Source organism: Alligator mississippiensis, chromosome 1 (assembly GCF_030867095.1).
Source record: "Alligator mississippiensis isolate rAllMis1 chromosome 1, rAllMis1, whole genome shotgun sequence".
Classification (NCBI taxonomy): Eukaryota; Metazoa; Chordata; order Crocodylia; family Alligatoridae; genus Alligator; species Alligator mississippiensis.
In genome coordinates, this window is record NC_081824.1 from 302,898,733 (window position 1) to 302,913,527 (window position 14,795).

General features: G+C 41.7%; 1 protein-coding gene across 1 annotated transcript in view; it reads left to right on the top strand.

The window, feature by feature from the left end:
• The window catches only part of LOC102561639 (amine oxidase [flavin-containing] B), a 103,169-nt gene extending 94,953 nt beyond the window's left edge, over nucleotides 1-8,216 (top strand). Inside the window, exon 15 of the mRNA XM_014611208.3 lies at nucleotides 1,049-8,216. Within this exon, the coding sequence (XP_014466694.1) occupies nucleotides 1,049-1,204 (156 nt within the window). The 3' untranslated portion in view covers nucleotides 1,205-8,216. The remainder of the gene's footprint in view (nucleotides 1-1,048) is intronic.
• The last annotated feature ends 6,579 nt before the right edge of the window (nucleotides 8,217-14,795 follow it).

A 14,795-nucleotide genomic window follows, 5' to 3' on the forward strand; every position in this document is an offset into this window, starting at 1 on the left:
ACTCCCACAATAACTACATCCCACAACAGAACCATCACCATTCCTGGATCTTATGCCCACACCTCCAGAAATGTTAAATCTCTCATCCAGTGCACTAAATGCCCTAATTGAATATATGTAGGAGAGACCAAACACCAACTGCATACCAGAATGAGTGCACACTGAAAATCTATCAATGACAAAAATATCCAATTACCTGTGGGTGTACACTTCTCACAAGGCAATCACTCCCTCTCTGATCACTCAGTTCCAGTCCTCAAAGGGAATGTACAAAACACCTTTTGTAGATGAGCCTATGAACTTCACTTCATAAATCTACTGGATACAAAAGATTGTGGAATGGATTTATGACACATTACAACCTCCCTGACATCTGATTCACTAGATACCTGCCTGAGCTTCTGCACTCTTTTTTTCCCTTCTTCCCCACCTCCCCTCCCATCTTTACCCATTGTCTTCCAAGCTTCCATCTGTTTACATTTTCACAGACCTCTTGTCACACTTTTAGCTTCTTTCTACCTTGGAGATCTCAGAACAGTAGCAGAGTCTCCCAATGCCTGAAGAAGGGTGCTTGTGCACGAAAGCTTGCAAAGACCTTTTCCCCAACTATTTAGTTGGTCTAATAAAAAAATATCATATCTACCCAAAGAACCTTGCCTGCCTATGTCCTTAGACCAACACAGCCACAACTAACAACCCTGTTTTCAACCAGTTCTTCTATTTACTGAAGCAAGGATTGGAAAATATAAACAGCTGCTCACGATCCATTTCTTTTGAAATACGTTAATGTAAGATAGTTGAGTGGTCTCAACAAGCTTGTCCTACTTTTCTCAAGCAGGTCCCTTAATTCCTGTTCAGGATGTTTACTGAGTCATCAGCAGGGAATGAGATAAACATTAAAAGCAATGAGAGCATTAGAGGTTGCCAAAATGAAATAGGCCTTTGTGTAAAAGAGCAGCGACTCCAGAGTGGATTCAGCATGTTTGAAATTATGCTCTCCTTCCCACAGGAGAAGGAGATCCTGTACTAATACTTTTCTCTCATCCAGGATGTCCCAGCCCTGCCAATCACTACTACCTTTTGGGAGAGAAACTTGCCATCTATACCAGGACTGCTGAAGCTTGTTGGATTATCTACTTTCTTCACATCAGTGGCTGCTCTTGGGCTGTTCACATGGAAGAAGGGGCTGCTAGTTCGAAACTGAGGAAGGTGCCAGCTAAATGTTGCGCTTCTGCTGTTTTTCTCTTTTTCCAAAGTTGTTCCTGAAATATACTTAATTGGGTGCGTCTACGTGTGCGTTTAAGCACAACTAGATTTAATGTGCATTATGGGCTCCTATACACAGGTGCGGAACCTATTCTGACGTGCTGGAAATCAAGTCTGCTCGAGCACAGAAATTGACACTCTCTGACAGTATATCAGCGTCCCTGTATATCCCTGCACTGAAAAAATCGTGGCAGGATGCTTTTAAATAAAACGCTTGAGCTGTAGTTCAAATTGCCCTATCACCATATTTTCAGTGCAGGGATGCACAAGGACACTGATGCATGTGACGCACGGGCACTTTTAATCAGCATGCCTTGCTAATTAAAGCACCTGGTGCCACATCACACAGGACATGTAAAAATGCCTAAGCAATTTTTGGCAGTTGTCTACACGTGCAGGCACTTAGCACTAAAATTAGTGCATTTGGCACAGGTAGTTCCAAGTCCCTGCAACCCTGTGATGTGCCCTTAGTGACTGGGCAGACCCGGAACTAAAGTTAGTGCCAGGTCACGTTTACACATGCGTTAGTACACTTTAACTAATCATGCCTAAATTTGATGCCTACATCTGCAGGTATCAAATTTAAGTGTGATTAGCCTAATGTCACCGTTTTTAATGTGCATTAAGGCTACGCATGTGTAGAATGCACATTAAATTAGGCTAATGTGCATTAACGCATCCCATGTAGACACGCTCCCTGTCTCCAAATTCTAATTGGGACTGGTAGAGGGTGGGGAAGAAGGGGCAAACAGAGCTGGAATGCTAGAGAGGGTAGCTTCTCCAGGGACTTGGAGAAAACAAGAATCCCTTGAATATTGGTCTATTATTTTGGCACTTTATTTTTGTGATGCTCTAAAGTCTAAGAAATTCTGCTGGCTGTTACTTCCCTTTAATTTTTGTGTGTAGAAAAAGAAGTGGCAAACTACCACAAGAACCTGTCCTCACAAGATTTTCTAGGTTTTTGTACATTTGTATCTGAGCCATACCTGAACTCTGAACCTTTAGAGGCATATGCATTGCTAGGTATGAAGGGAGTATTTCTGCTCTCATGTTCCTGATATTAAAAACCTGTAGATAATGATAATGGTGATGATTTTTGAGTAAATGGCAATTGCAGGTAAGGTTCTTTGAATGGATTTTCCCACAGAATGTCTTCAGTCCTTACAAAAAAAAAAGGAAAAAATATGGCTGAATTTTGAAAGTCTTGGCCAAATTGTGCATCCCAACTATGCAAATGTTCACACTGTTTGTTAGAATTGTGTTTATCCACTTTCCATTTTCAGTACCATATTATGGGGCTGGAGCCTTGTTTCCTCTGTGGACTCTTTAGTACAGCTGTGAAAAAGGGGATAAAATGATGGCTTACAATGCCTCCGGGAGGTTCTCTTAGGCTTGCATCTCTACCACTTGCATCTTCTCTTGGTTCCCTGAGGCTGCTGGAAGGAGGTCCAGGTGCCAAATAAGCCCTTATCTGCCTCAGAGAGCCATACAGTTAGCCATGAAGTCCTGTCTTTTCTCTATTTGTCTTGTCTCTTAGGTTGTAAGCTCTTTGGGGCAGAGACTGTCTCTTGCCATGTATTTGTAGAGCACAATGGGATCTAAATCTAGTTTGTGGTTTTACTAGAATAAATGATAGCTTTACCAATCTGACAGCATTTGTCAGGTTTCAAGCACAGGTTAGCTGGTCCACAACTAATGTTTGCAACTATTCACAACAATTAAACTTTAAATTTTTTCTTATGTTCAAAAGACTACAATAGAAAAGTGTTGCTAAATTTGCATTTCTTGGGTTACCTGGAATCCTCTTCCATTTTGAGGATCATTTTTCTTGTGATATATGAAAAAACAGAACAAAACAAAAATCTCCCCCTCAATTTTACTTGTAGGTTTATATCAGTCTGAAACAAATGTTTCTACATACACTATTATTAAAATATTCTCTATCACAGTTATTGTCATACACCATCTCATACTCCTCAAAATCTTGTTGCGGTGTTGTGTTTTAGAGGAAAGGTTATTTTTGTTCTGCCTCTTTTCTTATATAAATTCCAGGAAAAAAAGGAAACTTACCACTTTACTTACCACTTTAAGCAGTATTATACTTTACTATTTTTCATAAAACTGAGTAAGGTAAGGAAATGACTTGAAAATATTTTTGAATCCTTTTAAAGCTTTGTTTTATTAATAGGTGCCTGATTTGTGCATGCATTAAAAGCTCAGGACATTCAATATGAGTGATGGCAGCATAGCGTTTATGGCAGTATAGCTATCTTGCTGTTCCTCAGTTATTTCCTAGACTGTGGTTGCTTTAAAGAAGAAAGTTTTTGTTTCCTTAGTCAGAGCAGGCAACCTATGCTAGTTAGGCAGCTGTGCTCTGGCAATATCCTGTGTCAAGTTTTCAAGTCTGCTAAAATTAACTATACATCCTTTTACCACAACTCTGCTCTTATGTTCTGTGTACCTTTAATAATTATGTTACTAATAACAGGGCATTCTTATAGTGGAAATTTTTTAAGTCCCCATGGTCAAATTCCCTGTCAGTGTAAACTGTCACAGCAAAGCTGTCATGACGGTAAGTGAAACACTGAACTACCAAAACAATTACAATATTTTCAATTGCCCTTTTCTATGCAAATTTCACTCGGGCTTTCTGGCATTATAGCACTTAATACAAAGCTACCATTTCATGGAACACTAAATGCCACATTCCAGCTGTGCTCCAGAACGTTACTGATAATCTTCTACACTGCTTGGCCTGCAGCTTTATGAAGATACTTTATAAATGATTAAGGACCAGATTATTACCTGCTCTATGTTCTCTCACAAGAGAATTAAAGGATATTAAAAATGTCCCATCTGCGTAACTCACTTCACAGCTCAAAAAGCAAGAGAGAACAGCCTTTGCAGATTGTTCCATGCGGCTGAGCAGCTGGGGAAGAATTAAGGCTACTTTAAGCCCCCTACTACGCCATTCCTACCCCCCTCCAGCAATCAATGGAATTGAGTCGGTATGTTGTGGGAAATAATCTGTCTGGTAAAGGTCAGGGTTTCAACCCAGGAGCAAGGGAAGAACTGGAGACTAAATTGCAGGTTTCAAAATCTAAAACAGTGTCACTACACACTGCCTGTTGCAGAGGGCAGACAGACGTATGATAGCCTGTTCCTGTAAGATCAGCTACAAGTCTATTTCTGGTGGGAAAAGCTTAAAATCAGTTAATTTTTTTTTTCTATGATCCACAGGTCTTTACATCCTTAAATCAAACTTCCAAAATCTAGATTAGGAGGATGGCTCTTGAAAACATTTTAACTGCAAAAGGATTAATCACTCTGCTTTGCTAGGAGCAACAAGCACTCCCACAGATGTCTGTGGTTAGAAATGCTGTACTGTATAAGCCTGAGAGCAAGCTGTTGGCAATAAATTAAGGGTCTGAATCTTGGAGAAATCAAGTAAGTGGAGCCCTGGATAGCATAGTAACATATATGGGTGTTCTTGGCCTTCCTGGTTTTGTGTCTTTTGAAGCAGTATAGTCAAGGATTAGAAATGAATACTCTGCTATAATCACACTACATGGCACCAAATACTTCTGTCTGTCTACATCTGTGCAATAGGAAGCCATAGGTAAAACAGCAACATTTGATTCCACCAGAAATAGTCTTAAAACTGATTTTACAGGAATAGCTTGTCATACGGCCCTTGAATTTCATTTTGCGTCTTCAATTCACCAGACAAGGTGTCTTGAAGATGCAGCTTGGATTTTATCATTAGAGCTTTTAAACTAAATGTGGAAACTTTTCAGGCATGAAAACTTTATGAAGTCAGAAGATCTAGGAATGGTACAACAGACATGGCTTTCCTCACTGTGTCTCTTTGGGCATGTCTATACAAGATGCTATGGCACTGTAGTGATGTGTTACAGTGCCATAGCATCCATTGGCAAAAACTCTGACGCCGCCGCTACATCACTGTAGCAATGTGCTTCTTCATTATAGCTTATTGCTACAGTGATGTAGCAGCCAAAAATAACTGCATGGCTCAGTATGGGCTGTTACTGTGCCATCATTTAGTACTTCCAAAAGTACTAAAAGGAAGTACTAAATGATGGCATAGTAACAAAGGCACCTTATGGCCATGTGTAGATGTGCCCACAGAGAAGCAATTGACAAGGGTACCTGACAAGTCTCACATGTTTTAAGGAGATTAGTATCCAACATCAATCTTTCAGTAATTCTTAAGCATATAATCATATGTCTATCTTTTCCTCACCTGAAAGGTGGCAGTCCTCATCAAGCTCACAGGAAGATCAGTGGATGGTTCCCCCCTCTTCCCCCCCCCCCCCCCACCAAAAAAAAAAAAAAAGGGTAGTACTCTTAAGGATAGCTGAGGAATGTGACCTGTGAAGATGCAGCAAACAAGAGGAAATCGTATGATTAAATTAGATGCTCTTCCTTGCTATACATTCTAAATACAGGTAAAATGCTGATTTATTTCCTAATAAGAGGCCAAATACCATATACTGGATCAGCATTTTTGCAAGTAAGGCCAGTTATACAGGTGGCCTAATCCAAGACTCAAAGGAATCTAAATTTAGACACTAATTTTTAAAAAAATCTTGGTCTGGTACTTAAAAGTACCGGAAACCCTCGGTATTCACAGGTTCAGCATTCACGGTTTCAAATATTTGCAAATGCCAAACCTGCATTTTAAATACTCTTTAAACACTTACCGGAGCTCCTCAGGAGCTCTGCGTTTCCTGCTGCTGGGTTCCTGCCATCGCCGTTCCCCACCCTCCCCGCCGCCAGGGGCACCGCATTCATGAACACAGTGTCCTATTTGCGGATTTTGCCATTTGTGGGGATCACAGGAACATATCCCCTGCAAATGGTGAGGCTCGCCTGTATTAATAAGTGGAAAGACACTTTACACACCGAACTGCTACATTGTTTGAATAATTTCTTTGTCAAAGTTATCTAGGATATAAGTGCTGGTTCTGTTCTAAAACATTTGGAAGGTTGAGGAAGGGAAAGTGAGGCCGAGAGACACAAATAGCTTTTATTCTCATCTAAAATGTAACTTTTTTTTTCTTCTGCGTCTACTTAGACCAGTATGTGCTATGGGTAGAGGGTCAAGAACTGATTTAGTTAAAATTAGAAATGGCCTCAGTCATCACTGATACTCAAACCTGTTTCACATTTTTAATGTTTGAATTATTTTTCACTTCCCTGAACTTCACGGTTCCAGGGGTGAATAGGAATGGAAATACCACAAGAAAAGCTGTTCTAATTATCTTTCTAACCCAACCAAAAGCAAGATGCACTTGAATCTCATGGTAAAACTGCATCGTTAGGTTTCCAGCCCACTTCTACAAGCTTAAGGGGTTTGAAATAGAATGTTAAAATGAGCAGACAAAGTTCTGGGATGCTGGTTCACTGTGAGACCTCACAGGCTTTTGAAACTTCCTCATTGTCTCTACAACTACTTTTTGCTAGAAATGTAATTTGCATCCTTGGGCCACTATGTGATTAAGGTGGTTAGTTGATCAATTGGCTGTTAACTTTTTCATCAGTAAAAGGATATGTGCTGTTTTGTACATATGTGTGTATGTATGCTGCAGTCTTTTAAAGAAAAATCTGTTGGATGTAGTTCTGGAATACATCTCTTCCTTTGCATGAATGGAAGGAACTGTTAGCACTGACGTACCTCTTTACACTCATTCCAACTGACTGTTAAAGGAAAGAAATTTGAGAATCAGGAATGTTTTTTTACTGTAAGCTAGCAGTAGTGTTCTTAACCCATTAACATGTCTGATGAGAAATCTGGCAGTCAACTGACTAAGAAAACCATCTTACAAAAATCTCTAGAGACCTCATTTCATTTAGTAATCTCTTATGGATTAATTAATATTTTCATGTATACTTTCAAAATCTTAGGGTGTTAAAAAGCTGTGTACTTGTTCATATACTGTATCAATAACTGTTGCATTACTGCAGCTACGGCATGTGGTATGAAAATCTGTGTGTGTGTCAACTAGATAATATGACACTGATGATATTAAAAGGTAATTATAAATGCCACTCAACTGTATGGTAGAATGAATAGCCTAAGACCACTCAAGATGTCTATTCTTTAACTGGTTAATTTCTTCTCAACTCAGAACCCAATTTGAGAGTGCATATCTGTTTTGGATAGTACCTAAGCATATTATATGCTTAAGGGATTTCCTGTATTGGGTTCCAGAAGCTGGAGGAATTTTATTTAAACTAATGATAGTATTTCCCTAAACCACCAGGATGACACTTTCACATAGCAGGACTTAGAAGTGTCCATATTCAGAGAGATGGGGAAAAAATGTATTTCCAAGGAGGAAAGAACCATACATCCCAATAAAAACCCCCTTTGCTCCCAAGGAAGCTGGAACAAAATTACTGAAGAATTTATCCCCCTATATGAGAATATCGGCTCAATTCAAATGCAGATTGCACTGCTTACAAAGTAAACCTGGTCCGTGATTAAACAGAGTAGCATTCCCTCTTGCATTTCTACTTGGAGACCGTCTCGATTTTGCAGCTCTCTCTTTAATGAAAATATAAATGAAATGGCCAAAGTAGTCTTGTTTTCAGAGTATTTCTACAGTAGAACAGTTTACATATTGTCAGAGACTCCAGCTTATAATTTGACTTCTGTGATCCTGTGCAGGTCAATGCTAGTGGTGTCTGCCTCTGAGTGTTTGGGGGGGGGGGGGGGCACGACTTCAAATCACAGGGATATATATTCTCTATATGTGATGAATTTGTGCCTTTAACTGTAGTGTTTTCTCAAGTGCCTCTGTGGCTGCTGTATCAGTTGGTTCCTTATTCAGTCCCCTTTTCAGTAGGCTCTTCAGATATTTTTATCTGTTAGCTGTGAACCTTTTTTAAAATGAACTAGAATCAATAAATATTGTCTTCTTGCATCTCTTTGTGTGTGTGTTCCTTTATGAATCCAGGACTCTGCTTTTGATCTGTGTATTTGGTGGTAACACAATGTTCAGATTCATGCTGCTGAGAACCTTTGACCTGTAAAGAACAATGCAGCTCTGTAAAGGATGGAGGAAGACCCAAAGGGAAATCTGTTTTGAAAATAGAAGTGACATAACTTCCAGCATTTGAAAAATTCAAAGGAGTATTTCAAATTATTTTTGAGGCTGTCCCTATTTAGATTTGGGCTCCATTTTGCATAAAGTCAAGGCAGACCCTGCTCCAAAGAGTCTAAACAAACAAGACTCCTGGAGGGCACCAAGGCATGCACTGCAGGGTAAAGGTGTGATGTTGTGCTACCAAACAGCTCCAGTGTCAAGGCTGGCTCAGATACCCTGAGTTACATCATGAATTAATGGACCAGATATTTTCCATCTGTTTTTAGAGTCATGGGGACCCCATTGGATGTATGGGGCTCCAAATAGGAACATTAGGTGCCTAGACATGAGCAGGAAGGTTGCTCTTGATGCACTGTGATTACAGTGCATCAGAGCAGACTCAATTAATCTCTGCCACCATTTTGAAGCATGGGAACATTTACACAGGAAATACTCCAGGAGCTTTAATTAAAGCATCCCCCCACCACTCCTGGAGTATGTATAAACACCCATTGGTTTTGCGTATCTACAAAGTATAATATTGGAAATGCCATATCATAGTGTGAGAAAATGTGCCAAATATATGCAGTACACTTTGTACATACATACATCACAATATTTCATATAAATTAAAATAAACACGCATCACAATGTGGATGTCTTCAGCTGATTTAACATGGCATAGAAGATGCAAGCCTGCTAGCAACAGAGCAGAGATCAATGCATTCCACACAACCCCCATACTAATAAAAAAAAATGGTTAGGACTTGATTCCTACAGTCTTGGGCTGGATATAAAACAGATTTTTAATCCATTAACAATCCCCCAGAGCCCTCCCATCCCACTTTCATAGCATTTTAAAACACTTAAATATTTTGTTTATATTATAACATATGATATTGCTATATATTCTTCGTTATTTTAATTGTTCTTCTATTTGTAGTGTAAGAAAAATCACCAGATGCATAATATAGTAGAACTTTATTTCTTAATGCATTCCAAGAAGAATAACTCATTAACGTTATTTCCTGAGAAACTGATTAAAGAGGCCAGGCATAGTTGACATGTAGATAAAACATCTGTCTGCTTTGTAAACTATTCTGGTAAAGGCAGCCAAAAACCTATTCCGAGTATGAGAATGAAGGCCACTCTTCCCATGTTTCATCATAATTATAATAAGTATAATTTAAATGAATTAACTCCACAGTAAACATGGCATGTCTATACATGCAACCCTAGTAGGCTGGAGTAAACTATTTAACTTTGCAACAGGGTAGTACTTGTAAACAATGTTCCCTCTAAGGAGTAGGGGTCCATGAGTGTGCCACTTCAATCCGTGAGCATGCCGCTTCGGTCCCGCCTCCCTCTTTTGGTGCGGCGTGGTCCACCGGTAAGTGTCCCAAAGTAAGTGTCCAGGTGGGAGCGGGTAGGATTTGGCCAACAGACGAAGGTAAGGTCATCACTCCTCATGCAGGGCAGGCAGCAGCTCCTCCTGGAAGTGAGGTGGGGGGCAGGGATGGGGCTAGAGGCTGGTACAGGCTCCGCCAGCTCCGGGGAACTGCGCTGTGGGCTCCGCCGGCTCCAGGGAGCTGCTCTGCTCTCCTGCATCGCCTTGGGGATTAAGGAGGCACATGGCATCAGGGCCAGGGAGTGGAGCAGTTCCCTGGAGCCGACGGAGCCCACGGAGCAGTTCCCTGGAGCCAGCAGAGCCCGTGCAAGCCCCCGTCCTTGCCTTGCCTCACCTCCGAGCCAGGAGTTTATTGCTTCACATTAATTGCATGTATAGATGTGCCCCCTATCAGCTTCCTTTTCTAAGCCTCCCTTGGCCAAGGGTCTAGAACCCTCCTGGTGCCCGGGAAGACGGAAGACAAAGCCATGCCCTTGAGGCTGACAAGTACAATGGTTATCTGGCTATTAACACGCATTAACCCTTTGTTTCTAGGGAGGCTCACGCTGTACCAGTTACTTCTTGCCTCCCTAAAGATACTTTTAGCAGATCACACATCTTTCTTGATGCACTTAAAGCCAGAAGCGTATGTGTATCTTTTCAGACATGGAAATTCACTAATACAATATCTGTCTCTCTTATAATTTCCCCTCAGTGGGAAATATTCTCCCCATATCCAGGTGTTGTTCTTGCAGCCCCTTCTTTAAAGTGTAAATTCATCATTGTGTAGCAGGGACTATTTAAGAGCAAACAACTTCTGTCAAATGCTAATTCTCACCTGTTGTCACTTCTAAGTGTGAGCAGCCAAAGTTAATCACTGTCTTATTAATACAACCTCAACTATAATATAAAGATATGTCAAAATTACATTTATATCAAATACCATAATACATACAAAATAAGTCTCTATTTGTAGCTTCCCACTAGCTACAAATAGAGACTGAACACCACAGGATAAAATCTAATTCTGGAGAATATCCATGCATACCATATAGTGAACCCCAAAGGGCAACTTCATTTTTGGGTGAATCCATGACCATATAGTCCTAGGAAATTTACTTTAGTCAGATTAGTTTATTCAAGATTAACTTCAGTCAGGCAAGTGGAATTAGACCAGTATAAAATATGGGTTAAGGGGAGTAGATACTGCCTCTAATTTTGGATAAAGTAGTTTGAAGCAAAAGCACTGGACACAGAACCAGGGCACAAGTCAGAGTATTAAGGAAAATGGGAATCTTTCTGTTTATGGTAATGACCTTTGCCTCAAAGCCCTTTAGAGAATTTGAAAGATGCTTAGGCCTGATCCTATAAACGTTTACTCAACTTTTAGATCTACACATGTGAATAGTTCAGTGCTACATAGGAAATGAAGAGCTTTAGTACCAGGTAACTTAGACCATGCATAAGTGTAATGTTTCTACCAGGAGAATTCTCATTCTCCTAGTAGAAACCACAGTGTACAAACTTCCATGATATTTCTCATGGACCAAAAATGGTGGTTCCAGGAGAAAACCCAACTTCAAACTGGTAGAAGTTGCTCCTGGGAGAGTTTCTCCCAGGAGAATAAACACTTGTATACTTTCCACAACTTAACTCTTCCCAGCGACCAGGAGGAGTCGAGCTGCAAGGAAAGGCTCTTGTTTCTTCCAGAGATAAGGGTTGCCCCAATCTGTAGATACTGGGGGCAGCTACTCTTGCCCCTCCTGTAGATTGGGAGGGGAGGAGGGGCAGATGCCAGTTTCTCCCTGCCAGCTTCTTGTACATGAGGGACTTTGGTGTGAGAAGCAGGCATTGGTTTTGCTGCATTGCTCCAGTCCCGCAGGAACAGAACTGGAGTGGCCACTGCTCCCCACACTTTCCCCAGAGGGATCACCCCCATCTCAGGAAGGCCCAAGGAGCAGAGGAGAGGGACAGTTGCAAACAGGATGCGCGTACACAGCTTTAACTAACTTTTTGTGGCCTATGATCAACTATTCACCAGATCATGGTTAGCAAACACCTCCTTTAAGGTGTCATAGTCTTATTTTAGCTCATCCCTTTGAAAGAAAACACCCCCAAATTCTTCTCTAACTGCATCAGTGTAGAAAAATTTCAGTGACTGAACTTTCAGCTATTTAATAGTGCCTCTGCTATAAAGCTACATGGCTATGTAGTGTGCTGGCTCTAAGGATGAATATCATTATCTTTGAGCTCTTCACTCTCTACAGCTCTCATTCTGGACCCTTCAGAGACCTTTACCTTTATTTTTGTTTTTTTTGTAATGGCTATAGGAGGATTTTAACACACTGAGTTTTATTAATTTGTTCCTCAAAGTTTTTTTTACAGTAATAAATGGGATTTTCAAAGAAGCATCAGGAAATTGGACACTCTACTCAATTTCAGTGACAACTGGCACCTAAGGGTGTGCAGAGATGTTGTTTTTTTTCACCATTTAAAGCATTTTATTGCTGTGAGTTAACAGAAGTGCACAACTTTACAGCACTTTAAAAATGGGTACACTGCTTTAACCCTTGTTACAAGAGGTATTACATTTGAAGCGCTGTATTTTACAGCACTTTAGCAACCTACAGCGCTTTAAATAGCTTCTGTATGCTGGTCAAATTTCTGTCTAGTGGAGAACCCCAGCTCTGCCTCCTAGCCTGGAAAGTGCAGGGAGGTTCAGAGACTCTCTCTCCCCACCCTACCCAACACTGCACTTCTGTCATGTTTAAGAGCACTGTAACTTTATAAAAAGTGGTCTAAATTACAGTGCTGCAAAATATGCATGGTGCAGTTCTGTACACATGCCAAGTCCCTTCGTTTTTTTTGAAAATGTAATTGAATATCGCCATCTTTTAGATGAGTAGGTATTTATTTTGACATATAAAATGAAGATAGAACAATATCTTACCTGAACTATACCAAGAAAGAGTTTGACAGAGTAAATGTTTGAGTTTCTGAGCACTTTCATCTATTCAGAAACTTTGTCACTGAACTTTAATGTTAACTGAATGTGGTCTGTTAAGATTTTGTTAAAGATATAATGGAGACAGGGAGTAATATGAAGCAGAATATACAGCCTTCTGGTAATTAGGTTTGCCAACTGGATTTATAAGCTCCTACACTGTGTCATGATAGCATTAGTCACTGCACCTAGTTGTACTCTAATGGGAGGGGAGGGGAGAAATCTAAGCATATTAATAATGCACTAGGACACTCCTGTCAGCTCTCAGGCTGTTCACTTTCAATTTGCATAGTCTCCAAGTTGTAAGGAAACACTTTTCACAGCAGTGATGCATTTAGCAAAAATTACATTATAATTTTAGATGTGGAAGCGAACATGACAGAGCCAAAGCATTAAGTGTCCCATTGGATTGTACTGTCATTATTCTAAACAATTGAAATGCATGATCACCCTGAATCAAAATCTGGTGTACAGGCTATCCTAGTTCATGCTTGCTGGCTCAGCCTGGAAAGTAATGAAAATATGAACTAAATTAGCAAGCATGTAATTTCCCAAGCCTTTCTTTAATAAATAGAACAGAGTGCGGACTAAATCAGAGTGGTTTTAAGGAGTGGAGCAGTCAAGTGGAAACCCTTTTCTGTTTTGGTAATTCAAACAAAACCTGAGAATGCCCCCCAGAAGGGTTGCATATGGGTTACACTGATGAATATTAAGGCACCAATGCTTACTCCCATTCTGGCTGCTTTATGTTGTGGCAGTATAAAGCAGCTGGAAAGACTACAAGTGAATTTCCCTCATGAAAAAGTGACTATAGGTGATATAGCCACATTTGTGTTGTTTCAAATTACATCAGAAACCATTTGATCACAGAAACCCAAGCATAGGCGGAGGGAGAAAAAATTATTGGGGGAGGGGGCTGAGTGTGCATGCATGCACGTACCCCTCCAACAGGTAAGTCTGTGGGGGAAGATTGAGGCCCTAATGGTGAGAGAAGGAGTGAGGCTGGGGCTGGGGCAGGTGCTGTGGGACTGGGGCAGGGCATGGGATGGAGGCAGCTTGTCCAGGGGGTGTCCATTGCAGGGAGGGGTGGCGACTTTCACCACTGCACACACTCCAGGAGGCATGAGGGATGTGTGCCCTGGATCTGCATGTGGGGTGGGGTGGGCTGCCAGTGCAGGCTGGGGCCATGCTGGGCTCTTCCTGGCCTGGGGGGGGGCAGGGCTGGGCTGTGCTGCACTTCAGGGTGGGCGGTGGTGGCACTGGGAGTGGGGGCTATGGCAAATTTTGGGGTGACTGCAGCACCACCTGTAGCTCCCCTCCCAGCGCCACTGCTGCCCACCCCGAACGCAGCCCAGCCCAGCCCCCACCTGCCAGGAAGAGCCCAGCATAGCCCTAGCACCAGCCCACAGTGGCAGCCAGCGCTGCCTCGTGTGGATTCAGGGGCATGCGCCCCCCATGCCTCCCAGGGCGCATGTAGCAACAGGAGCCACACTCCCCAGATGAGCTGCTCATGGCTCAGTCTCATGCCCTTCCCCAGCTGTGCAGCGCCTGCCCCAGCCCCATTCCCTCCCTCACCACTGTGTGCACACCTGCTGCAGCTGCCAGAAGCCTGTGGCTGGGTTGCCTTGCAGCCCTACTGCTGCCCCATGTTTGTGTGTGTGTGTGGGGGGGGGGGGGGGGGCTAAGCCCCGTTAGCCTCCCTCCTTCCACTGCCTATGAACCCAAGGCTCTGAAGACTGTACAATTACTCTTTTCTACCCCAACACCACCAACCTGCCTGTAGTTTCAACACAAGTCATAATTGGGACCTTTCTAGTGATCTACATCTTCCACCCCCAATGAGTGTGAGTGTGTGTGTGTGTGTGTGTTGCCTGAACAGCTTCCTATTTGGCTCTTTTTGTAGTTAGGTAATTTGCATAAGCATCAGGACTCTGAAAATCAAGTTAATAGGGAAGGATCACTTTTCTGGAAATAAGGGCTTAAGTATTGCTGGGTTTTTGTCTGTGGGCAGGCAAAATACTACTAC